The sequence below is a fragment of the Papio anubis genome, chromosome 1, assembly GCF_008728515.1.
Source record: "Papio anubis isolate 15944 chromosome 1, Panubis1.0, whole genome shotgun sequence".
In the NCBI taxonomy this organism is placed as follows: Eukaryota; Metazoa; Chordata; class Mammalia; order Primates; family Cercopithecidae; genus Papio; species Papio anubis.
Window position 1 is genome coordinate 137,617,820 of NC_044976.1, and position 27,362 is coordinate 137,645,181.

The 27,362-nt window shown below is 41.6% G+C and overlaps 1 protein-coding gene and 1 non-coding gene across 7 annotated transcripts in view; one reads left to right on the forward strand and one right to left on the reverse strand.

The window, feature by feature from the left end:
* The window catches only part of NVL (nuclear VCP like), a 97,574-nt gene that overhangs the window by 929 nt on the left and 69,283 nt on the right, over positions 1–27,362 (forward strand). For 4 of the 6 annotated variants that reach the window (XR_004178361.1, XM_031655426.1, XM_031655418.1 and 1 more), the window contains exons 2-9: positions 3,340–3,413; positions 11,651–11,703; positions 11,790–11,889; positions 17,921–17,978; positions 21,080–21,352; positions 24,422–24,554; positions 24,776–24,852; positions 25,778–25,912. Coding sequence is in view for 5 of the 6 variants with exons in the window: in XM_031655426.1 (XP_031511286.1) it covers positions 3,340–3,413; positions 11,651–11,703; positions 11,790–11,889; positions 17,921–17,978; positions 21,080–21,352; positions 24,422–24,554; positions 24,776–24,852; positions 25,778–25,912 (903 nt within the window). In the remaining variant the exon portion in view is untranslated. Of the gene's footprint in view, positions 1–1,046; positions 1,072–3,339; positions 3,414–10,765; positions 10,933–11,650; positions 11,704–11,789; positions 11,890–17,920; positions 17,979–21,079; positions 21,353–24,421; positions 24,555–24,775; positions 24,853–25,777; positions 25,913–27,362 lie in introns of all 6 variants that reach the window. The other 2 variants (XM_031655428.1, XM_031655427.1) reach the window with 2 other exon arrangements.
* LOC116271974 lies at positions 24,102–24,208 on the reverse strand. Its single transcript, XR_004180706.1, has one exon. It is a non-coding gene; the product is annotated as a U6 spliceosomal RNA (small nuclear RNA).

Sequence of the window (27,362 nt, forward strand, 5' to 3'; positions counted from 1 at the left end):
TACACATTCTCCTTGTTTTTCTTTCACTTCACCAGCCCCTAAACAATCTCCTTTTCGGACCCATCTTTTCCTACCAACTTGTAAATGTTGGAAGTGCTCTGAGCCACTGTTCTTTTACCTTCCCTTCCTCCTCTTTCCTCATACACCTTTCTTATCTATCCATGCTTCCTATGTGATCTCGTTTAGTCTAATAACCTTTGAATAGTGTCTACGTATTCTATTATCTATATATTTATTTCATTTTATTTTTATTTTTCTGAGACACAGTCTCGCTCTGTTGCCCAGGCTAGAGTTCAGTGGCTGTTCATGGGCACAATCGTAGCTCACTGCACCCCCGGCCTCCCTGGCTCAAGCAATCCTCCCTCCTCAGCCTCCCCAGTAGCTGGGACTACAGGTGTGCACCACCACATCTGGCCAATTTATTATTATTATTATCATTTGTAGAGACGGGGTTCCACTATGTTACTCTGGCTGGTCTCTAACTCCTGGGCTCAAACGATCGGGCCTCAGCCTCCGAAAGTGCTGGGATTACCGGTGCAAGCTGCTGTCCTGTTCTCTATATATTTATGACGGCTAAATTTGTATCTGCTGTCCAGATTTTATCTTGAAGTACAGATTGATATATCCAGCTGCCTAGTTAGCGTATCTCCAAATTAAAATGGCCAAGTGGAACTTGTGATTTTTTCTTCCTTCAAACCTGCCCTTTCTTAGTGTTCTGTATCTCGGTAAGTGATACCACCGTTTGTCCAGTTGTTAAGGCCAAAAGCCTTAAGGGTCATTCTGAGTCTTTCTTTCATTTCCTGTATACCATCCATCAACAGCGTGGTTTGCTTTACTTTCAAAATATATTCCAAGTACTTCTTACTGTCTTTCCCTATAACCATCTTAGTCCAAACCATCATCTCTACCTTATACTATTGCAATAGCCTCCTAACTGGTCTTTCTGAGTCTGCTTTTACCTAAAGCCTATTCCCCACAGAGCAGCCAGAGACATCTAATTTTTTTTTTTTTTTCGCTCACTGCAACCTCTGTCTCCTGGGTTCAAGCGATTCTTCTGCCTCAGCCTCCCAAGTAAGTGGGATTACAAGTGCATGCCATCACGCCTAGCTAATTTTTCTATTTTTAGTAGAGACGAGGTTTCACCATGTTGGCCAGGCTGGTCTTGAATTCCTGACCTCAGTTGATCTGCCCGCCTCAGCCTTCCAAAGTGCTGGGATTACAGGCGTGGCCAAGACATCCTTTTAAAGGGAAAAATTAGGCTAGGGGAGGGATAGCATTAGGAGAAATACCTAATGGAAATGACGGGTTGATGGGTGCAGGAAACCACCATGGCCCTTGTATACGTGTGTAGCAACCTGCATGTTCTGCACATGTATCCCAGAACTTAAAGTATAATTTAAAAAAAAAAAAAAAAAAGGGAAAAATCAGAGCTTGCCATAGCCCTGCTCAAAACCTTTCAGTGGAGTCACAGACATCTAGAGTAAAACCCAGTCAGAAAAGCCCTGCATATTCTGGCCTCTGTTGTCCTAGTTTACTTTTCGTCTCCTGTTCCAACCACGCAGACCTTCTCAAACATGCCAAGCACAGGACCTTTGTTCTCGTTGTTCACTCACGCTGAATTACTCTTCCTCTGGATGTTCCCATATCCCACAACTTGCTCCTTCACTTTATTCAAGTTTCTGAGCAGTGACTCCTGATTACTGCATCTAGTGGCCTCTTCTCTGTCCTCACACTTGACTGCTTTTCAACGTTTGACATTATCAGTTTTCCTCTGTAGCTTTCACTTCGGTTCATTATAAAAGTACAAATTGAATATCCCTTATTCTAAATGCTTAAGACCAAAAAATGTTTCAGATTGATTTTTTTCAGGGTTTGGAATGTTTGTGTGTACATAATGAGATATTTGGGGATGGGACCCAAGTTAAACATGAAGTTTACTTATGTTTCATATACACCTTATACACATGGCCTGAAGATAGTCTTACGCAAGATTTTAAATAAATTTTCACTTAGCTATATATTTAATTTAATTTAATTTTAATTTTTTATTTTTGAGACTGGGTCTCACTCTGTCACCCAGGCTGGAGTGCAGTGGTGTAAACAGTGCTCACTACCACCTCAAACTCATGGGGTTAAGTGATTCTCCCACCTCAGCCTCCCATGTAGCTGGGACCACAGGTATGCACTATCATGTCTGGCTAATTTTTAAATTTTTCATAGAGATGAGATCTTACCATCTTGGCCAGGCTGATCTGGAACACCTGGACTCAAGCAATCCTCCCACTTTGGCCTCTCAAAGTGCTGGGATTACAGGTGCAAGCCACCACGCTCAGGCTATTTTATTTATTTATTTATTTTTGAGACAAAGTTTCGTTCTGTTATCCAGGCTGGAGTGCAGCGGCTCGATCATAGCTCACTGCAGTCTCTAAGGCTGGGCTTAAGCGATCTCCCACCTTGGCCTCCCAAAATGCTGGGAGTATAAGCACAAGCCACCACACCCAACCAATTTTTAAATTTTTTTGTAGAGATGAGATCAAACTTTGTTGCCCAGGGTGGTCTCGAACTCCTGAGCTCCCAAAGTGTTGGGATTACAGGTATGAGCCACCATGCCCAGCCAAAAGGTGATTTAATATTGAAACTGGGGGCCGGGCGCGGTGGCTCAAGCCTGTAATCCCAGCACTTTGGGAGGCCGAGACGGGTGGATCACGAGGTCAGGAGATCGAGACCATCCTGGCTAACACGGTGAAACCCCGTCTCTACTAAAAAATACAAAAAACTAGCTGGGCGAGGTGGTGGGCGCCTGTAGTCCCAGCTACTCGGGAGGCTGAGGGCGGAGAATGGCGTGAACCCGGGAGGCGGAGCTTGCAGTGAGCTGAGATCCGGCCACTGCACTCCAGCCTGGGCGACAGAGCGAGACTCTGTCTCAAAAAAAAAAAAAATATTGAAACTAAATTGCCTCAAGCTCGTAGTTCTGCAGTATCTGACAGATGTCAAATATCACTGTGTTCCTTGAAGTTTAAAATATCCCCTGCTGCCCTTATGAGTTTATTGCAGTGTTCTAGGGTGTTTGGAAACCTAGGATATTAGTAAGTAAGCCATCACTTACTGCCTTGTAACTATGCTTGTAATAATATTGTGTTATAGTGATTAATAATGTTAATTAAATTTTCTGATTTCAGACTTGACAATTATTGGTTACTTTTATTTATGTTTCTGGTATGCTTTATTAATGAAGAGTTTATCTTAAAGTATAATGTGTTCAGATAGCTCAATCTGTTGATTAAAATCACTGAATTTGAAATATTGAGTGTTTTATATTTGTTATATTTTCTGTTTTAGTACCTTACCGGTAACAAATGTGGCAAATATGTGGACATTGGAGTCTTAGCATCTGATTTACAAAGAATGTACAGGTAAATAAATAGTTTCCAGATCCTTGAATTTTTATTTCCCCTTTACCATTTTGAAAGTTTATGTCCTGCTTAAATTTCTAGTTGATATCAATAGCTGCTGGCATTAGTTCACCAATCCATAATCTTGGAACTCAATTCGGTTATGCATACATTTATCAAATACCTATTATGTGCAGTAAGATGTCTTTTGTACTGTGGGAAATGGTCGCTGCTTATCTTTTAGTACCTCACAGTCTGGTCAAGAGATAGAGATGTTATTATATCACTTCCTTTCCTGCTTCATTAGAAAATTAAAACCAGGCCAGGCATAATGGCTCATGCCTGTAATCTCAGCACTTTGGGAGGCTGAGGTGGGAGGATGGCTTAAGCCCAGGAGTTTGAGACCAGCCTGGGCAACATGGTGAAACTCCATCTGTACAAAAAATATACAAAAATTTGCCAGGCTTGGTGGCATGCACCTGTGGTCCCACCTACTTGGGAGACTGAGGTGGGAGAATCACTTGAGCCCAGGAGGTCAAGGCTGTAGTGAGTTGTGGTCATGCCACTGCACTCTAACCTCAGTGACAGAATGAGATCCTCTCCCAAAAAAGAAAGAAAGAAAATTAAAACCCTCACCAGCAGGTATGATCTCCCTGAGTTTTCTGACTCCTTTCTTTTTTTTTTTTTTTTTTTTGAGACGGATTTTCGCTCTTGTTGCCCAGGCTGCTGGAGTGCAATGGTGCAACCTCAGCTAACCACAACCTCTGCTTCCCAGGTTCAAGCCATTCTCCTGCCTCAGCCTCCTAAGTAGCTGGGATTATAGGCATGTGCCATCACACCTGGGTAATTTTGTATTTTTAGTAGAGACAGGGTTTCACCATGTTGGCCAGGCTGGTCTCAAACTCCTGACCTCAGGTGACCTGCCCGCCTTGGCCTACCAAGGTGCTGGGATTACAGGCGTGAGCCATGGCACCCGGCCTCTTTTTTTTTTAATACAATTTTTAGTTTTATTTTTTGTGGAGACAGGACCTTCTGTATTTGCCCAGGTTGGTCTTGAACACCTGACCTCAAGTGATCCTTTTACGTTGGCCTCTCTAAGTGCTAGGATGATAGGCTTGAACCAGCATGCCCAGCCAGCTTCCTGAGTTTGTTTGTTTTTTTTTTTTTCGTGACGGAGTCTTGCCCCGTTGTCCAGGCTGGAGTGCAGTGGATCTCGGCTCACTGCAAGCTCTGCCTCCTGGATTCAAGTGATTCTCCTGCCTCAGCCTCCTGAATAGCTGGGATTACAGGCATGCACTAACCACACACACCTAATTTTTGTATTTTTAATAGAGATGGGGTTTCACCATGTTGGCCAGGCTGGTCTTGAACTCCTGACCTCAGGTGATCTTCCTGCCTCGTCCTCCCAAAGTGCTAGGGTTATAGGTGTGAGCCACCCCACCTGGCCAAGAATACCTTAATTATTTCTAAAGGCCCTATCCCCAAATATAGTCACATTCTGAGGTACTAGGGTTTAGGACATCAACATAAGAATTTAAGGGAAACACAATTCAGCTTATTGGACTCTGTGCTGTGGCTCCCAAAATTCACGTCCTCGTATGCAGATACATTCATTCCATTCCACAAGCCCCAAAAGTCTTAACTCATTTTAGCATCAACTCTTAAGTCCAAACTCTTATCTAAGTATCATCTAAATCAGGCCAGATGCAAGGACTCACACCAATAATCCCAGCATTTTGAGAGGCCAATGGCTTAACGCCATAGAGTTCAAGGCCAGCCTGGGGAACACAGTGAGACTCCGTCTTTACAAAATAAAAATAGAAATAATTAGCTGGGCATGGTGGCATGAACCTGTATTCCTTGCTATTCGAGAGGCTGAGATGAGAGGATCGCTTGGGCCCAGGAGTTCAAGGTTGCAGTGAGCTATGATTGCACCAGTGCACTCCAGCTGGGTAACAGAGCAAGACCCTGTCTCTAAATATAAAATAAATAAATAAAAATAATGTTATATAAATTAATTGGTAATGGCTGAGATTCAAGGTGTGATTTATCCTGGGGCAAAATTCCTCTTCATCTATTCACCTGTGAAACCAGACAAGTTATCTGCTTCCAAAATACAGGCATGTCCTATATAACAATGTTTCAGTCAATGATGGACCTCATGTATGATGGTGATACCATAAGATTGTTACATCATATTTGTACTGTACCTTTTCTGTGTTTAGATGTGTTTAAATACACAATACCATTGTTTTACAGTTGCCTATAGTATTTAGTGCAATAATATGCTGTATAGGTTTGTAGGCAGAGTAGGCTATACCATGTAGTCTAGGTGTGTAATAGGCTAGCCCATCTAGGTTTGTGTAAGTACACTCTTACTTATTTTTGTTTTCATACAATGAGAATGCCTAATGATAAACTTCTCAGAATGTGTCTCCATTGTTTAGTGATGCACGATTGTACAATGGCAGGACAGGCATAGGTGTAGGTTAGACATTCCTATTCTAAAAGAGAGCAATTGGAAAAAAGAAAGGGTCATGGGTCCCAAGCAAGTCCAAAACCAAGCAGGGCAAATGTCATTAGATTTTCAGGCTTTAGAGTAATCCTCTTTGGCTTGATGCCCTGCCCTGTGGGCTCAGTAGGGTGGTGATCCTGCCCTGTTACCTAGGAGGAGACAGCCCCACCTGCCACACCTGTGCCCTCTGGGCCTGTGTTAGCAGTGGCAGCCCTGCCTTCTTTTGAGCCTCCTTAAGGGTCATTCTTCCCTTTTCTTGAAGGATAACTTGTGTTCACAGCTGGATAGTTTTATTAGCCCTGTCCTATAGATTCCTGAAAGTCCAACAGCCTTCCTTAATTTTGTCCCCATCTCTGTCCCTTCAGTCCAAGCTGGCAGTGTTTCTGTTGCTTTAACCCCATCTCTATTCCTGGCTTCTGCTGAGATGGCTGACTGAATCCATAAGTCATATGCTGGTAATCGCTTTAGCAAATTGTTGTCCCCCTACACTCTTGATGTCCTCTTTAGATTATGCTTTTTCATTTTTTACAATGTGGATAAACTGAGAATTTTCTAATCTTCAGGTTCTGGTTTCCTTTTTGTTGAACAATTCCTTCTTTATCTCTCTTTATACTGTAAAATTTCACTATAAGCAGCAAGGAGAAATCAGGCCACACTTCAGCACTTTGCTTGGAAATCTGAGTGAAATATCCAGATTCATCACTTATAAGTTCTACTTTTAAAACAGTAAAACACAAGTCCTCTGCCACTTCATAACATGGACTGCCTTTCTTCCAATTTCCAATAACATGCTTCTCATTTCTCTCCGAGACCTCACCAGAAGCATCTTTAACATTCAAATTTCTACTAGCATTCTCTCTCTCTATATGTAACTATAGAACCTTCCTGTACAACTCTTCTCTTGTTTTTCTGAGCTCTTACCAGAGTTGCCTTCAGTGTCCTTTTTTTTTTTTTTTTTGAGATGAAGTCTCACTCTGTCACCCAGGCCGGAGTGCAGTGGCGCAATCTCAGCTCACTGCAACTTCTGCCTCCCAGGTTCAAGCAATTTTCCTGCCTCAGCCTCCCAGGTAGCTGGGACTATGGGTGCACACCGCCATACCTGGCTAATTTTTTGTATTTTAGTAGAGACAGGGTTTCACCGTGTTGCCAAGGCTGGTCTTAAACTCCTGAGCTCAAGCAATTTGCCCACCTCAGCCTCCCGACATGCTAGGATTACAGGCGTGAGCCGCCACGCCCTGCAGTGTTCATATTTCTAACAGCAGTCACTTCAGAGCCATCTAGGTTTCTTCTAACATGCACCTCAAAGCTCTCTGGCCTCTATTACCTAGTTCCAAAACCATTTCTACATTTTAAGGTATTTGTCACAGTAGCACTATACTAACCAGTACCAAACTCTGTATTAGAAAGGAAGAAAAGAAGAGAAACTAAGACAGAAGGCTTTTAAAAACAATAGTGTACCTCACTTTGGCTACCACGCAGTAGTATTTTTCCTTCTCTTTATCAGAATTTATTTAACGAGTGGTCTAAGGCCAAGGCACAGTGGCTCACACCTATAATTTCAGCACTTAGAGAGGCTAACACAGGAGGATCGCTTGAGGCCAGGAGTTTGAGACCAGCCTGGGCAACATAGCAAGAATCTGTCTCTACAAAAAAAATTAAAAATTAGCGTGGCATGGTGGCATGCAGCTGTAGTCGGTCCTAGCTACTCGGGAAGTTGAGGCAGGAGGATCCCTTGAGGCCAGGAATTCAAGGCTGCAGTGAGCTACGATCGCACCACTGCACTGAAGTGTGGGTGACAGAGCAAGACCCTGTCTTTTAAAAAATAAAAATACTCAGCTGAGATTGTTTCTATCCCCACCACTCACTCCATTGAAATCTATGAACTGTGTTTTGTTGGTAACCTTTTTTCTTAGTTGATGGTATGACTGTTACTCAGCCAGTCACCCAGGTTAATCTATCTGTTGTCTACTTCCTTCTACCTAGCCTTGAATCCCCCTGCCATGTCTATAATAAGTCACCAAGAAGCCTTGCTGTTGTCTCTTAAATAGTTCATGATGCCTGTTCTCTCTTTTCCTTACCATTACTAGCCTAATCCAGAGCCTCATTATTTCTTGTCTAGACTACAAGACTTGTTGTTGTTTTTTTTTTTTTTTTTTTTTTGAGATGGACTCTCACTCTGTCACCCAGGCTGGACTGCAGCGGCGCAATCTCGGCTCACTGCAACCTCCACCTCCTGGGTTCAAGTGACTCTCCTGCCTCAGCCTCCCGAGTAGCCAGGACTACAGGTCCATGCCACCATACCCAGCTAATTTTTGTATTTTTAGTAGAGATAGGGTTTCGCCATGCTGGCCAGGCTGGTCTTGAATTCCTGACCTCAAGTGATCCTCCCACCTTGACCTCCCAGTGTGTTGGGATTATAGGCATGAGCCACTGCACCTGGCCTGTTTCAGCTTTTAAACATTCTTCCTACATCTATCTGCTATCTTCTCTTATCCAGGTGTTGGCAAACTATGGCCCCCAAACCGGTTCCTGCCTGCCACCTTGTTTTGTATGGCCCATGAGCTAAGAATCATTTTTACATCTTTCTTTCTCTCTTTATTTTAATTTTTAATTAATTATTATTATTATTATTTTTGGAGACACAGTCTCGCACTGTCACCCAGGTTGGAGTGCAGTGGCGCAATCTCGGCTCACTGCAGCTTCAGCCCCCTGGGCTCAAGTGATCCTCCCGCCTCAGCCCCCAGATAGCTGGCACGAAGCATATGCCACCACGCCCCGCTAATTTTTTGTATTTTTTGTAGAGACAGGGTTTTGCCATGTTCCCAGGCTGGCCTTGAACTCTTGAGCTCAAGTGATCCTCCCGCCTCAGCCTCCCAAAGTGCTAGGATTCCAGGCATGAGCCACCGCGCCAGGCCCCAAGTTGCCTCTTTAAATGGTCATGATTTAGTACAATATTTGCCTCATCTAAAACTTTGTGTTTTGATGTAATTTCACATTTAAGAAAAGCTGACCTAGACCAGCTTAGACAACATAGTGAGACCCCCATCTCTACAAAAATAATCGAAAAATTAACTAGGTGTGCTGGCACGTGTCTGTTGTCATACCTACTCAGGAGGCTGGGGTGGGAGGATTGCTTGACACCAGGAGGTCGAGGTTGTGGCACGCTCTGGTTGCACAACTACACTCCAGCCTGACTGAGAGAATGAGACCCTGTCTCAAAAACATAAAGAATTTTTTTTTTTTTTTTTGAGATGGAGTCTCACTCTGTCACCCAGGCTGGAGTGTGGTGGTGTGATCTCGGCTCACTGCAACCTTCACCTCCTGGGCTCAAGCGATACTCCTGCCTCAGCTCCCAAGTAACTGGGATTACAGGCACCCACCACCATGCCTGGCTAGTTTTTGTATTTTTAGTAGACATTGGGGTTTTACCATGTTGGCCAGGCTGGTTTTGAACTCCTGATCACAAATGATCCACCCACCTTGGCCTCCCAAAGTACTGGGATTACAGGTGTGAGCCACTGCGCCAGCAAGAATTTTTATAAAGAGGAAAATGGAAAGAATAGAACAAAGAACACCCATATACTCTACCTAGAATGTCCCTTTATCCATGCATACTATATATTCCCTAAGGACAAAGGCTTTTATTATATAACCACAGTTTATTTATTAAAACCAGAAAATGTAATCTTGATTCAATAATGTTATCGAATCCACCATTCATATTCAGAGTTTGCCTATCTCAGTAATGTTCTTTGTAGCTGTTATTTTATGGGAATTTTTTTTCCAGAACTGAAATCCAACCCCTAAATTATGCTTGTTTTGCCTTTTAGTTTCCTTTAATCTGCAACAGTTCCTCAACCTTTTTTTGTTTTTCATGATCTCTACATTTTTGAAGATTTCTGGTAGTCACTATATATTAGAATATCCCTCAATTTGAATTTTTCTCCTGTTTCCACATGGTTGAAATCAGGTTATATGTTTTTGGAAGGAAAACCAAAGAAGCAATTTGACTTCAAAAGGCACAGAATATCTGTGTGGGGTGTTATTTGGTAATGTTAGTTTTGATCAATCCACTGTAAATTAATTTGAAATTAATAAATAATTTATAAGAAGATATTTTCAGATTATGTAAATATCCTGTACTCATCATACTTTCACCCATATTTTTAGCAGATGGTCTTGCTAAAAATATTTAAATTGAACTTGATAATGAGGAGACATAAATTCAGATTGTGGGACATTTTATAAATTAGCTGGCCTGGATCCTTCAAAAATGTCAGTGTTATATGCACAAAGGTTACAAGTTAAAAGAGTTCAAAGAGACACAACGACCAAGTAAATGCATGAACCTTGACTAGACACTGGGTCAAAGAAAAACAACTATAAAGACCATTTTTTGGGAATAATTTGAGAAATTTTAATATGGACTGTATATTAGATAATTTACCAATATTAAATTTCTTATTTGTGCTAACTGTATTGTGGGTGTGCAGATATCTTTTTTTTTTTTTTTTTTTGAGATGGAGTCTCGCTCTGTTGCCCAGACTGGAGTGCAGTGGTGCAATCTCGGCTCACTGCAACCTCCGCCTCCCGGGTTCACGGGATTCTCCTGCCTCAGTCTCCCGAGTAGCTGGGACCACAGGTGTGCGCCACCACACCCAGCTGATTTTTTTTTTTGTTTTGAGACAGAGTCTCACTCTGTCACCCAGACTGGATTGCAGTGGCGTGATCTTGGCTCACTGCAAGCTCTGCCTCTCGGGTTCACCCATTCTCTTGCTTCAGGCTCCCGAGTAGCTGGGACTACAGGCGCCTGCCACCACACCTGGCTAATTTTTTTTTTTTTTTTTTGTATTTTTAGAAGAGACGGGGTTTCACCATGTTAGCCAGGATGGTCTCGATCTCCTGACCTTGTGATCCACCCACCTCGGCCTCCTGAAGTTTTGGAATTACAGGCGTGAACCACGGTGCCTGGCTGCAGATATTCTTTTTTACAGAGATACATGCTGAGAATTTTTGAGATGAAGGGTCTGTAACTTTGTTTCTTCTTATTAGTTTTTTAATTTATTATTTTTTTTGAGATGAGATCTTGCTCTGTTGGCCAAGCCAAGTGCATTGGTGCAATCACGGCTCACGGCAGCCTTCACCTCCCAGACTCAAGCTGTCCTCCCACCTCAGCCTCCCAAGTAGCTGGGACTACAGCCATGTACTACCATACCTGGCTAATTTTTTTATATTTTGTAGGGACAGGGTTTCCCTATGTTGGCAGCGATGGTCTCAAACTCCTGGGCTCAAGTGATTCTCCCACCTCGGCCTCCCAAAGTGCTGGGATTACAGGCATGAGCCACTGTGCCTGGCCTAGAACTTATTTTCAAATGGTTCTGCCCTACCCCTCCAAAAGAAATCTCTGTATACAGACAGAAGTAAAGTAAATGTGGCAGCTTGAGAATACTATAGGTAAAGAATATATGAGTGTTGATTACATTATTTCTTTAATATTTTTAGTAAGTTTGAAATTTTCAAAATATTTGAAGCAAAGAAGGTTAGTTAAAAAAAGGGAAAAAATGGAGAAGGGTCACAATAGTAAATATATAAACTTAGAAGTTTGAAAATAGGTTTATGGCAAGTGTCTATACTGTAACATAATGAAATATTCATGCAAATTTATTTGATCCATGTAGATTGAACTTAATGGAAAAATACTGGTGGAAACTACTATGCTAAACTTCATGTTTTCTTTTTTCAGTATAGACTATGGTCGAAGAAAAAGAAATGCTTTTAGGATTCAGGTAGAAAAAGGTGAGTCTTTTATTGTTAGAGCTAAATTATCGATAAAGTTATATAAACAATTGTTTGAGCTCATAGCATTTTTCTTTTTGTTTCAGTATTTAGCATAATTAGTAGTGAGAAGGAACTTAAGAATTTAACAGAATTAGAAGATGAACATTTAGCAAAAAGAGCAAGACAAGGTAAAGAGGACAATGAGTAAGTATACAAAATGCAGCGTTTTTTTAAACCATGAACCTTGTCACGTTACATTCCTGCTTGTAAAACTTTCAATGGCTCTTCCTTGCCAACAAAGCCCTGTGTAGTATTTACCTAACCTCTTCAGCCATATTGAATGTTCTTTATTCCCCAAAGAGATCAAATTCTCTGTGGCTGTGGTTTTGTTGAGTTAGAGCATCATTTCCCTTTCACAAACTCCCACTCAGCCCTCAAGAATCAATTGAAATGTTACTGCCTTTATTAGGCCTAAGACCCCTTTTTAAATGTTTCCTTAGCTTCTAGTTACAGATATTTGTTATAATCCTTATGATATCATATGGCATTGAAATTATTTGCTTACTTGTTTGTATTACCAACAGTACTGTCTCATTACCTTCTTCTTCTGCCCTAACACAACATCAGATATATAAAAAGGTGCCAATTAATTTTGTTTAAGAAATAGTATTGAGAGTTTTAAAAATATCTTTATTGAAGTATAATTGACATCAGTAAGCTCTACTTTTTTTTTTTTTTTTTTTTTTTTTTTGAGGTTAAGTCTCACTCTGTCACCCAGGCTGGAGTGCAGTGGCATGATCTCGGCTCACTGCAACCTCCGCCTCCTGGATTCAAGTGATTCTCCTGCCTTAACCGCCCAAGGAGCTAGGGTTACAGTCATGTGCCACCACACCTGGCTACTTTTTTATATTTTTGGTAGAGACGGGGTTTCACCATGTTGGCCAGGCTGGTCTCAAACTCCTAACATCTAGTGATCCACCCACCTCGGCCTCCCAAAGTGCTGGGATTACAGGCATGAGCCATTGCGCCCACCCGGCCAAGCTCTACGTTTTTAAAGTGTACAATTTGTTAAGTTTTGACGTAAGTATATACTCATTGAACTATCACCATAAGCAAGATACTGAACCTTTCCATAAATATCAAAAGTCTTCTTGTTCCCCTTTGCAATTCATTTCTCCCTCCACCCCTGTTTCTAGGCAAACTTTTTTCTTTTTTTTTTTTTTTTTTTTTTTTGAGATAGTGTTTTACTCTGTCACGCAGGCTGGAGTTCGATCACAGCTCATTGCAGCCTTGACTTCCCAGGTTACTTGATTCTTCTACTTCAGCCTCCGAAGTAGCTGTAGGCACATGCTACCACACCTAGCTAATTTTTTGTAGAAACGGGGTTTTGCCATGTTGCCCAGGTTGGTCTTGAACTTCTGGGCTCAAGCAGTCTGCCTGCTTCAGCCTCCCAAAGTGTCGGGATTATAGGTGTGAGCCATAGCACCCAGCTTTAGGCAAGCATTGAGTTGCTTTCTGTCACTGTGTGTTACGTTGCATTTTGTAGAATTTTATTTGGAATCATACTTTTAAAGTCTGGATTCTTTCATTCTTTCACTTAGCATAATGATTTTGAGGTTTATCAATGTTGTGTGTATCAATAGTTCATTGCTTTTTATTGATGAGTATGTGTGGACACGCCACAATTATTTTATCTGTTATCTGTTTTTTTTGTTTTTGTTTTTTTTGAGACAGGGTCTCACTTTGTTGCCCAGGCTGGAATGTAGTGGAGTGGCATGTCACAACTCACTGCAGCCTCTACCTCCTGGGCTCGAGCGATTCTCCCATACAGGTGCATGCTACCATGCCCAGTTAATTTTCTAATTTTTTGTAGAAACAGGGGTCTCACTATGTTTCCAGGCTGCTCTCATACCACTGGGCTCAAGCAATTCTCTTGCCTCAGACTCCCAGAGTGCTGGGATTACAGGTGTGAACCACCTTGCCTGACCTATCTGTTTATCTCTTGTTGGTCAGTTGGTTTGTTTCCAGTTTCTGGCTATTACAAATTAAGCTGCGATGAACATTTATGTCCAGGTCTTTATGTGGACAGTATTTTCATTTCCTTTATTAAATATGTAAGATTGGAATAGCTGAGTCATGTGATAGATGCATATTTAAGAAATTGCCAAACTATTTTCCAATGTATTTGTACCATTTTACTTTTACATTAGCAGTTTATGAGAATTCTACTCTTTCCACAAATTGCTAATATTTGGTATGGTCAGTGTTTAATTTTCAGTAGTATTTCACTGTAAATATGACATTAGCTTTAGGTTTTTTTGTAGATGTCCTTTGTCAGATTGAGGAAGTTTCCTAATATTCCTAGATTGCTGAGAATTTTTGTCATGAATAGATACTGCATTTGTCAAATGCTTTTCTGCATCTGTTGAAACATCATTATGGCCTTTCCCCTTTAGTCTATTAATTTGGTGAATTACATTGGTTCCCAGTATTAAGCCAATCTTGCATTCCGGGGATAAACACTACTTGGTCCTGATATGTTATCTTTTTAATGTATTGTTGGCAGCCTGAGCAACATAGCGAGACTCTGTCTACAGAAAATTTAAAAATTAGCCAGGCATGGCGGTGCATGATTCTATCCCAGCTTCTTTGGTAGCTGAGGTAGGAGGATTGCTTGAGACCTGGAGTTGAAGGTTACAGTGAGCTATAATTATGCCACTGCACTCCAGCCTGGGTGACAGAATGAGATCTAGTCTCTGAAGAAAAAAAAAAAAAGAAAAAGAGTATTTGTTTGATGTTGTTTTCTTGAGATGGAGTCTTGCTCTTGTTGCCCAGGCTGGAGTGCAATAGCGTGATCTTGGCTCACTGCAACCACTGCCTCTCGGGTTTAAGCCATTCTCCTGCCTCAGCCTCCTGAGTAGCTGGGATTACAGGCACCTGCCACCATGCCCGGCTAATTTTCGGAAAAAAAGGGTATTAATTGGATTCAGTTTACTAATCTTTTTCTACAGATGTTTGCATTTGTATGTCATATTGGTCTGAATTTTCTTTTGCTCATTTTTGGAATGTCTGTCATGTTTTGGTGTTAGGGTTACACCGGCCTCATGATATTAGTGGGAAAGTGTTCTTTTGTTCTCTATTTTATGAAAACAAATTATGGAAATTCTTTTTTGAATATTTATTAGTGTTCACCCACAGTTTTTCTAGGCCTAGAATCAACTTCCCCCAGAGTCTTCTTTTTCTGAAGGATTTTGATAAATTGTAATTTTGCTAGATATACGGCTCTTCTTTACATCTCTCCTTATGTCAATTGTGATAAATTGTATTTTTAAATCATTTGTTCATTTTCTCTCAGGTGTGGAATTTGTTGGCATAATGCTTCTGCAATATTCTCTTGTCATCCTTTTAATGTCTATAGGATTTGGGGTGATAGCCCCATTTTACTGTTTGTAGCTCAGCCTTTTTCATTTAGATTTAGCATAATTTTCTTCAGTTCCATATTCATGAGTATTTGTTTGTGTTACACTGTTGCATAATAAATAACTCTTTACTGCATATCTCTTTGTACACATCACTTTTTGTTTTGTTTTTTTTTTTTGAGATGGAGTCTGGTTCTGTGGCCCAGGCTGGAGTGCAGTGGCATGATCTCGGCTTACTGCAAGCTCCGCTTCCCGGGCTCACGCCATTCTCCTGACTCAGCCTCCCGAGTAGCTGGGACTACAGGTGCCCGCCATCACTCCCGGCTAATTTTTCTATTTTTAGTAGAGTCGGGGTTTCACCGTGTTAGCCAGGATGATCTCGATCTCCTGACCTTGTGATCCGCCCGCCTCGGCCTCCCAAAGTGCTGGGATTACAGGCGTGAGCTGCCGCGCCCGGCCCACATCACTTTTTTATGTTGAATTTTTGAGGTGGAATCTCTCAAAGATTGATATTTTTGAGATTTCTCATGCATTTGGACTTACCTTCCTAAAAATGTTGCCTCAGTTTATGTTCCCAACAACTTTGTATAAAGGGCACATTTCTTTGCATCCCTGCAATCTTAGTTATACTATAATTTATCCTTGCTGTTTTTATAGGCCAAATATTGATCTTTTTTTTTTTTTCTTTTTTTGAGACGGAGTCTTGCTCTGTCACCCAGGCTGGAGTCCAGTGGTGCGATCTCGGCTCACTGCATCCTCTGCCTCCCGAGTTCAAGCAATTCTCCTGCCTCAGCCTCCTGAGTAGTTGGGACTACAGGCGTCCACCACCACTCCTGGCCAATTTTTGTATTTTTAGTGGAGAGAGGGTTTCATCATGTTGGCCAGGCTGGTCTCGAACTCCTGACCTCAGGCAATCCGCCCACATCGGCCTCCCAAAGTTCTGGGATCACAGGTTTGAGCCACTGCTCCTGGCCTTGATCATATTTTTCTTAGTAATTTTATAATTACTGAGGTTAGGTTTTTTGTTATTTCATATTTGTTTTGTGAATGGCTTGCTTTATGGGTTTTTTTCTATTTCATTTGAGAAGTATTTGAATTTTCCTTATTAGTTGTTGGAGTGTTTTGCATAAAATATACTTCTTTTTATATGTATTACAACTGCTTTCCCCATGTTGCCACTTCCCTTTTAATTTTTGTTTGCACCGTCTTTTGATTAGAGAAGTTTTGCATTTTTACATAGTCAAATCTCTCAGTCTTTTTCGTTTCGGTTTATGCTGATATGCTTAGAAAGACCTCTCTCACAAGAGTGTGTAAAATAATTACTTACACTTTTTTCTTCTTTCTTTATGATGTTTAACTCTTTAATCCACTTGGAATTTTTTTTCTTTTTTTAGGGCATAAGTTGTAAGGCAAAACTTTTTTTTTTTTTCCAAATAGTTGAATGATATACCTTATTTACATTGATTAGAATTGCTCCCAAGTAATACTGATTAATTTTAATGAACATAGAATTTGCTGGGTTTTTTGTTTTTTTTGTTTTTTTTTTGAGACAGGGTCTTGCTCTGTCACCCAGGCTTCAGTGCACTGGCACAATCATGGCTCACCGCAGTCTTGATGTCCCAGGCCCAAATGATCCTCCCACCTCAGCCTCGTAAGTAGCTGGGACTACAGGTGTGCACCAGCACGCCCAGCTAATTTTTTAATTTTTTTGTAGAGACACAGTCTCCCTTGGTTGCCCAGGCTATAATTTGTATCTTAATATCTTAATTATAACAGCATTTCATTGCATTCTTATGAAGCTTTCTACAAAAAAAAAAAAAAAAAGTCCTTTTCTTATTTAAATAATTTTTTTTTTTTTTTTTTTGAGACAGAGTATCATACTGTCAGGCAGGCTGGAGCACAGTGGCACGATCTTGGCTCACTGCAACCTCCATACCCTGGGCTCAAGCAATTCTCCTGCCTCAGCCTCCCAAGTAGCTGGGATGTGCCACCACACCTGGCTGAGTTTTGTATTTTTAGTAGAGACAGGGTTTCACCATGTTGACCAGACTGCTCTCTGTGAACTCCTGACCTCAGGTAATCCACCTGCCTCGGCCTCCCAAAGTGCTGGGATTACAGGCGTGAGCCACTGCGCCGGGCCTATTTAAATAATTTCCGAAGAAGTTTTAAATACTAGTAGAGTCCTAAAGTTACTTGAAACGATTAGGTAACAACTTTCAGTTATAATTAATTAAGACTACATTCTCAGCTTGTAGTTTATTAGGATTTATACTTCTTTTTTGATACAGGAAATTTATTTGCTCCTTCATCCCTGATGAACAGTCTTGGAGAAGTTGTATTTGGTTACATGGTTTGGTTATGTTGACTTTGTGAATTTGTTACTCAGAGTGCTTAATTATAGGTTGCTGAAGTATTTCCTCTACCTGAATCTGATATCCGCAAATGAGACCCTTGGGCCTGATGGAATTTGTATCTTTTATTTATTGCTAGGATAAATATAACTATAATTTATTTTGCATTTATTATATATTGTAAATGCATAAGGACTTTGCAAGCATTTATTTAATCCTTTGATAACTCTGGGAGATAGACATTACTTATTAAATCTCCGTTTTATAGATAAGGAAGCTGATGCTTAGAGAGGTTAAGTAATAACTGGTTAAGTTGGATTTTGAATCCTAGTTTCTCTGATTCCAGAGTTTGGACTCTTAACCACCATAATCGTTTGCCTGAATATATTTACTTGTTTTGGGTAATCATTTTTTTAGGATATGGGAGAGAAAGTCTTTAAAACATTTTTCCCTCTTTTTACTGAGGTATACTGAAAGCTATTCTGATGATGATTCAAGTATGGAAGACTACCCAGATCCACAGGTAAGCCAAACATTTAGTGGGTCCACTTTGATTTTTTCTTTTTTAGTCGTTATGATACCTCCTTTGAAAAACTCAGTAAGAGCTGGGCATGGTGACTCACACCTCTAATCCCAGCACTTTGGGAGGCTGAGGCATGCAGATCACTTGAACCCAGGAGTTTGATACCATCCTGGCCTACATGGCAAAACCCTGTGTCTATAAAAAGTACCAAAAAACAAGCCTGGCCAACATGGTGAAACCTTGTCTCCATAAAAAATACAAAAATTTGCCGGGCATGGTGGCATGCACCTGTGATCCCAGCTACCTGGAGGGGCTGAAATGGGAGAATCACTTGAGCCCAGGAGGTTGAGGCTGCAGTGAGCTGCAGTGAGCTGTGATTGTGCCACTTTACTCCAGCCTGGGTGACAGAGTGAGACCCTGTCTTTTAAAAGGTTAGCTGTCGTGGCTCACACCTGTAATCCTAGCACTTTGAAAGGCCAAGGAGGGTGGATCACTTGAGCTGAGGAGTTCGAGACCAGCCATGGCAGAACCCCATCTCTCCCAAAAAAAACTCCCGAAATTAGCCAGGTGTAATGCCTTCAGTCCCAGCTCCTCAGGAAGCTGAGGTGGGAGGATCACTTAAGCCCAGGAGGCAGAGGTTGCAGTGAGCTGGGATTGCACCACTGCACTCCAGCCTGAGCAACAAAACCAGATCCTGTCTCAAAAAAAAAAAAAAAAAAAAATTAGTAAGAAATAGAATAAAAGGCCAGGTGCTATGGCTCACATCTGTAATCCCAGCACTTTGGGAGGCTGAGGCAGGAAAATCACTTGAAACCAGGGGTTCAAGACCAGCTTGGGCAACACAGCAAGACTCTGTCTCTACAAAATACAAACAAAAATTAGCTGGGTCTGGTGGCATACACCCATAGTCCCAGCTACTCAGGAGGCTGATGCTGGAGGATCGCTTGAGCCCAGGAGTTTGAGGCTACAGTGAGCTATGATTGTGCCATTCTACTTCAGCCTGGGTGACAGACCTTATGGCAAAAGAGAGAGAGAGAAGAGAAGGGAAGAAAGAGGGAGAGAAAGAAATGGATTAGGGCTAAAGTGAAGGAGAGAGGAAGGACAGGGAATAGAATGAGACTTTAGACATCTTCATCAATAAATAATTGAACACTTTCTGTGTTCAATATTGGTGATGGATTAACCATCCTTCCAGTATTTGTGTTATAAGTCAGTTATACAAGGAAAAAGAAGGGAAGAGGATAGCTAGAAATAAGGGCAGACAAGAATAGAGTAATTAATAGTAAAAATGGAAAAAGGGATATACTTTTTGTCAAGGAGATGGCATTACTAATGAAGGAGCTTGATTAAAGAAGAATATGGAGATAATATAGTCAGCCCTCACCCTCCATGGGGGATTGGCCCTAGGGCCCCACGTGAATACCTGCAAATGTTCAGGTCCCTTATGTAAAATGGCATCATGTTTGCATATAACCTTATATACATCCTCTTGTATACTTTAAATTATCTCTGGATTACTTATAATACCTAATACAATGTAAATAAGATGTAAATAGTTTTTACACTATTTCTTTCTTTTTTTTTTTTTGAAAGGGAGTCTCACTCTGTTGCCCAAGCTGGAGTGCAGTGGTGCAATCTCAGCTCACTGCAACCTCTGCCTCCCAGGCTCAAGCAATTCTCCTGACTCAGCCTCCTGAGCAGCTGGGATTACAGGCAGGGTCTCACTTTGTCGCCCAAACTGGAGTGGAGTGGCGTCATCTTGGCTCACTGCACCCTCTGCCTCCCAAGTTCAAGTGATTCTCATGCCTCAGCCTCCTGAGTAGCTGGGATTACAGGCATGCACCACCACACCTAGCTAATTTTTGGTGTTTTTAGTAGAGATGGGGTTTCACCATGTTGACCAGGCTGGTCTTGAACTCCTGGCCTTGAGTGATCCACCCACCTTGGCCTCCCAAAGTGCTGGGATTACAAACGTGAGCTACCATGCCCAGCCTACACTGTATTTCTTAATATTTGTATTATTTTTACTGGTGTATTTTTTTATTGCTTTTTATTTCCCAAATATTTTCGATTGAGGTTCATCGAATCCCTGGATGCAGAACCCTTGGATATAGAGGGCCAACTGTTTGTCAAATTATTTATAATTTGCTTTTTATTTTTTCCCTTGGTATATCAGTTTTGAATTTGTTATCAAAATATTTGATCCAATTTTTGTGGGGTCAGGGTCTCGCTCTGTCACCCAGGCTGGAGTACAGTGGCATGGTCCTAGCTCACTGCAACCTCAAACTCTTGGACTCAAGTTGTCCTCCTACCTCAGCCTCCCAAGTAGCTAGGATAACAGACATGTGCCACCATGTCTGGGTAAATTTTAAATTTTTTGTAGAGACAGGGTCTCGCTATGTTGCCCAGGATAGTCTCGAACTCCAGGCCTCAAGCAGTTTTCCCAGTTTGGCCTCCCAAAGTGTTGGGATTACAGGGCATGAGCCACCACGCCCAGCCAATTTTGATTTAATGTAATAATAGTGACTCTCATTGGCAACCAGCTCATTTTCATACTTCTCTAGTGTATTTTTTTTAGAAGCAACCATGCTTACTTATTTTATTTAACCACCAATTATGAATTGGTTTTCCATTGGAATGAAGTCTTTTTGAATAGTAAATGCTTGTTTGCAAGTCATCTTATTGAGGTGGAGTCTCACTGTGTCACCCAGGCTGGAGTGCAGTGGCGCAATCTCGGTTCACCGCAACTTCTGCCTGCCAGGTTCAAGTGATTCTCCTGCCTTAGCCTCCCAAGTAGCTGGGATTACAGGTGCCTGCCACTGCACCCAGCTAATTTTTGTATTTCTAGTAGAGACGGTGTTTCACCATGTTGGCTAGGCTGATCTTGAACTCCTGACCTCAAGTGATCTGCCCACCTCGGCCTCCCAAAGTGCTGGGATTACAGGCATGAGCCACTGTGCCCAGCCTAACACCTATATATTCTGATTATAAATGTTCTTAGAGAAGTTGTTAAAAAAATAAAACATTACTATAGGCAGTACAACTTTTATGAGTACCTGTTGAGTAATTTATGCTAAACTTTTGTTTTATGTTTCTGCCAGTCAGCAAATCACATGAACAGTTCCCTGTTGTCTTTGTATCGAAAAGGAAATCCTGATTCTGTTTCAAATACTCCTGAGATGGAGCAAAGAGAAACCACCTCTTCAACACCACAGATAAGTTCCAAAACAGGCTCTGTTCCCTTGAAGACCCCTGCCAAAGATTCTGAGGGAGGATGGTTTATTGACAAAACCCCAAGTGGAAAGAAGGACAGTTTTTTCTTGGACCTATCAGATGAGAAAAGTGATCCTAAGAAGTCAATAACTGAGATACAGGTATTTTTGTAATGAAATTTTAGCCCCATATCATCGAAGTACATTTTGACCTTTTAATTGAATACAGTATCAAGCAGATACTTGTGCTTTGTGGAAAACATAAGAACTTTGAAATATATGGAGAATTTGATCAGATCGCACTGCTTGCCATTCTTTCTATCCTAGTCTAAGCCTTTTCTTGTTCTTGACTTAATTATTGAAACAGCCTTCCAGCTGGAGTCTGTGTCCTTTCTTGTTCCCCTAGTTTATTCTTCACACTGAGATAGCTTTTTTTTTTTTGAGACTGAATCTGGCTCTGTCACCAAGACTGGAGTGCAGTGATGTGATCTTGGCTTACTGTAACCTCTGCCTTCTGGGCTCAAGCCGTCCGCGACCTCAGCCTCCTATGTAACTAGGACTACCGGCGTGCGCCACCACACCTAGCTCACTTTTATATCTTTTCTAGAGATGGAGTTTTGCTGTGTTGCCCAGGCTGGTCTTGAACTCTTGGGGTCAAGTGATCCACCCGCCTCAGACTCCCAAAGTTCTGGGATTATAGGCATGAGCCATCACATATTATCATTCTTTATTTAAAACCCTCCAGTGGCTTCATTCAGTCTCAAATCCAAAGGCCTGTGACAGCCACTAAAGTCTTTCATGATTTGGCTGCCTGGCTTTCTCTTCAGTTTCGTCTCCTACCACCCTGTTAGGTATGTGAATCTATTTCCTCAGCTGTAAATTTTACAAACTCTAAGTACAAATCAAGTGTTTCCCGTGAAAATTTAGTGTCCAAATTGAGATGTGCTATTAACTTAAAGTGTACATTAGACTTTGAAGACTTACTAAAAAATATAGAATGTAAAACATCTCATTAATAATTTTTTATATTGACTGTTGAGATGATAATATTTTGGATATACTGGGTTAAGTAAAATAGATTATTAAATGAATTTCATATGTGGCTCACATATTCCTCATGGACAATGATGCTTCAACTGGTTTCTAAGAACCAAGCCCTTTGATTTGGCAGAACCTTTCCCCTTTTGATTTATTAATAGGCCTGTCCAAATCTCTTTGCTTTAATTATCTGTGTCATCCATCTATAGAGAACATTGTTATGGTGGGCAAGAACTCGAGTCTTAATGCTGAATTACTTTTTTTGGTTTGAGACGTGGTCTGCCTTGTCACCCAGGCTGACATGGTACAGTGGCATGATCACAAATCACTGTAACCTCTACCTCCTGGGCATAAGCCATCCTCCCACCTCAGCCTTCCAAGTAGCTGGGACTACAGGTGCCCACCACCACACCTGGCTAAGTTTTGTATTTTTTGTAGAGATGGGGTTTGGCCATGTTGCTCAGGCTGGCCTTGAACTTCTGAGCTCAAGTGATCCACCCACCTCAGCCTGAATTATACTTTAAAAAAAATTTTTTTGGCTGGGCGTGGTGGCTCACACCTGTAATCCCAGCACTTTGGAAAGCCGAGGCGGGCGGATCACAAGGTCAGGAGATTGAGACTATCCTGGCTAACATGGTGAAACCCCATCTCTACTAAAAATACAAAAAGTATTAGGAGGCTGAGGCAGGAGAATGGCGTAAACCCGAGAGGCGGAGCTTGCAGTGAGCTGAGTTCGTGCCACTGCACTCCAGCCTGGGCGACAGAACAAGACCCCGTCTCAAAAAAAAAAAAATTTTTTTTAAGAGTTGGAGTATTGCTGCATTGCCCACGCTGGAGTGCAGTCACTTTTCGCAGGCATGATCACAGAACATTATAGCCTCGAAACCCTGAACTCAAGTGGTCCTTCTGCCTCTGAAGTAGCTGGGGCTACAGGTGTGTCCCAGTGTGCTTGGCTGAATTTGTTATGACTATCAAAGCAGCTCTATAGTCATATTTAATTTAGTGACTCATCAGCTGTCAGATGAAGACAACTATGTAGAAGACTCAGTGAGAAATAAAAGGCAAATATCAGTGTCCTTAATCAAGGAGCTCACAATTCAGAGAGAGAGACAGAGATAAGTAAATCACTCATACAAGGCAGATTATGCTAACTGATAATAGTTGCAAATGCAGTGTCCTGGGAATGTGAAGACGAGGTTAAATGTAACTGAAAGAGGGCCTTGCAGTGTGTCTCACGCCTATAATCCCAGCACTTTGGGAGGCTGAGATGGGCAGATCACCTGAGGTCAGGAGTTCGATACCAGCCTGGCCAACATGGCGAAACCCCATCTCTACTAATAATATAAAAATTAACTAGGCGTGGTGGTGGGCATTTGTAGTCCCAGCTACTTTTGGGAGGCTGAGGCAGGAGAAACGTTTGAATCTAGGAGGCAGAGGTTGCAGTGAGCTGAGATCACGCCGTTGCACTCCAGCCTGGGTGACAAGAGCGAAACTCTGTCTCAAAAAACAAAACAGGCCGGGCGCTACCAAGCCTGTAATCCCAGCACTTTGGGAGGCCGACGGGCGGATCAATGAGGTCAGGAGATCGGCGACCATCCTGGCTAACACGGGTGGAAACCCCGCCTCTACTAAAAATACAAAAGAAGCCGGGCGTGGCGGGCGCCTGTAACCCAAACTACCCGGAAATGCAGACAGGAGAATGGTGTGAACCCGGAGTTATTTCTGCAGTACGAGATCCGACCGCACTCCAGCCTGGCATAGCAGAGCGAGACTGCCCCAAAACAAAAAAAACAACAAAACAAAAACCTCTAACTGAAAAAATCTGGAAAAGAAGTGGCATTCAAATGTTAAGATTTCTTTTTTCTTTTTTTTCCCCCATATGGAATGCTTCACAAATTTCCATGTCATCCTTGCACAGGGACCATGCTAATCTTCTTTGTATCATTCCAATTTTAGTGTATGTGCTGCCAAGGCCAGCACCAAATGTTAAGATTTAAATTGAGCTTTAAGGGCATGAGGAGAAGGACATTACCAATAGACAGCATCTTTGAGCAAAGAGATTGGGAATAGTCAACAGAGGTGAAAGTGCTAGGGCAGGAGTTAATTTTCTTTACAATGCCCCTCTTTAAAAAATAAAACAATTATTGGCATAGAATTTGAAGCATGGCATATTTAAATTTATTTTCTTTTCAGGGTTCAAAAGATTCTTCTCTTTTGGAGAGTGATATGAAACGGAAAGGCAGGCTAAAGAATAAAGGAAGCAAAAGGAAGAAAGAAGATCTTCAGGAAGTAGATGGAGAAATTGAAGCTGTCCTGCAAAAGAAAGGTAAGGTGTGAGTCTTGTTGGTGGCAGTGGTCGTGTTTGCTGTGAGAGAAACATCATTCTGTTCCAAGCTGTTTTGCTTGAGGGACCTTCTATGTGCAGAAATGTTTATCAGAAAATGTTTCTATATTTAATGGACCTTTGTTTACTTAAAGACTATTCATTATAATTATGAGTTACTACTGAACCATTAATCTTTTCATCTCCTCATTTTTGTTTACCAGCTAAAGCCAGGGGGTTAGAATTCCAGATCTCCAATGTGAAGTTTGAAGATGTGGGAGGCAATGATATGACGTTAAAAGTTAGTGGAAATTTCTAAATTTTACCTCAAATGGATATATTACTAATCAGTTATGAAAAAAAAGCCTACCTCTTTGTTTCTAATATGATCTGAGTATAGAAAAGGAAACTGGGAAGGTTGAGAAGGGCAAACCTGACCTGTACCCTTTAGGGCGTTGCAGGAGAAAAGATGCATACTATTTTGAACTTTTCTATTATTTTGATTATAGTATATATATATATAAAGACCCATGTTTTTTAAAGATCCATGCTTTATAAGTAATATTGTCTTAATAGTACTTATAGTAATGGTAACTGTATTTAATTTTTATTTTATTTTTTTGTTTTTGTTTTTTTTTTGCTTTGTTTTGTTTTGTTTTTGAGAAGGAGTGTAGCTCTGTCACCAGGCTGGAGTGCAGTGGCGTGATCTCAGCTCACTGCAACCTCCGCCTTCCAGGTTCAAGCATTTCTCTTGCCTCAGCCTCCTGAGTAGCTGGGATTACAGGCACGTGCCACCATGCCCAGCTAATTTTTGTATTTTTAGTAGAGACAGGGCTTCACCATGTTGGCCAGGATGGTGTCGATCTCCTGACTTCGTGATCTGCCCACCTTGGCCTCCCAAAGTGCTGGGATTACAGGCATGAGCCACCACGCCCGGCCGTAATGGTAACTTTATTTTTAATGCCTATTCTTTTTCATTGGCCATGCTCTTTAACTTTGCATTACATCCTCAAGGTACATAATGTTACAGTTTAGGAAATAGCTCCTCAGAGAGGTTATTGCTGAAATCACACAGTAGGTACCAGAGCCAGGATTCAAACTCTGATCTAAATCTAAATTGTATATTCTACCTATGTGTTCCATTTTGCTGCTCCAAAAAATAGGACATTTCATTCTACTTTGATTCTTCTGTCTTGAAAGACGTCTTTGTGCTTATCCTCTGCCAGGAGGTCTGCAAGATGCTCATACACATGCGTCACCCGGAGGTGTACCACCACCTGGGCGTCGTGCCCCCTCGTGGAGTTCTCCTTCATGGGCCACCAGGCTGTGGGAAGACTTTACTTGCACATGCAATTGCTGGGGTGAGGCTTGCTGACACTTATTTGCTTTTGCTGTTTTTGTTGTTATTATTTGTTTTTGTTTTTTCTCTTTGGTCAACGTAAACCAGACATGGCATTCTTCAGGAAGAGAACATAGTTATTGGAACTGATCCCTTTGTTATCATGCTGATATTATTTGTGGTATTTATTCATTTAGTTTATTGTTTCTCAGAGCAACTTGAGGGTTTTTTTTTTTTTAATGTATGTAATTGTTTATATGGCAAGAGTTAGGTAGAAAGTAAAATAATACAGTTTTTTTTTTTTTGGAGACGGACTCTCACTCTGTTGCCCAGGCTAGAATGCAGTGGCGTGATCTTGGCTCACTGCAACCTCCGCCTCCCAGGTTCAAGCAATTCTCCTGTCTCAGCCTCCCCAGTAGCTGGGATTACAGGCACACGCCGCCATGCCCGGCTAATTTATTACATTTTACTAGAGACAGGGTTTCACCCTGTTGCCCACGCTGGTCTCGAACTCCTGAGCTCAGGCAATCCGCTCATCTCAGCCTCCCAAAGTGCTAGGGTTACAGGTGTGAGCCACCGCGCCCAGCCATAATAATACAGTTTTAAACAAACCTTTTTATTAACACATAGCTTACATTTTAGTTACTTTGCTTTCCCTTTAACCCAATACTTACATTATTTTACTTATTTTTTTGAGACAGAGTTTCACTGTCGCCCAGGCTGGAGTGCAGTGGTGCAGTCGTGACTCACTACAGCCTCAACCTCCCAGGCTCAAGTTGTCCTCCCACCTCAGCCTCCCAAGTAACTGGAACCACAGACACACACCACCACGCCCAGCTAATGTTTTTGTTTTTTTTATAGAGACGGAATCCCACTATGTTGCCCAGGCTGGTCTTAAACTCCCGGCCTCAAGCAGTCCTCCTGACTCAGTCTTCCAAAGTGCTGGGATTACAGGCATGGGCCACAACACCTGCCCTCCCAGTGGTTCTTAGGAGCAGTAAAATAAGAAAATTAGGGTTATATTATTTTTCATAGAGCTAAATTTATTCAAAATTTCTATTTAGAGTCATGTTCTTATACTTCTTAGTTTTAAAATAATTATTTCTAAAATGGTAATAATAGACACTTACTTTGTGAAATTAAAAGTTAGCAATCTTATTTTAACCCTCTCATATTTTTCAGAAACTGTAGGGGGCAGTAATGTAAAATATCCGAGTAACTTCAATTAGAAAAATAGCATGCTTGCCAGGTGCAGTGGCGCATGCCTGTAATCCCAGCACTTTGGGAGGCTGAGGCGTGTGGATCATCTGAGGTCGGGAGTTTGAGACCGGTCTGACCAACATGGAGAAACCCCATCTCTACTAAAAATACAAAATTAGCCTGTAATCCCAGCTACTCGGAGACTAAGGCAGGAGAATCACTTGAACCAGGGAGGCGGAGGTTGCGTTGAGCCAGCACTCCAGCCTGGGCAA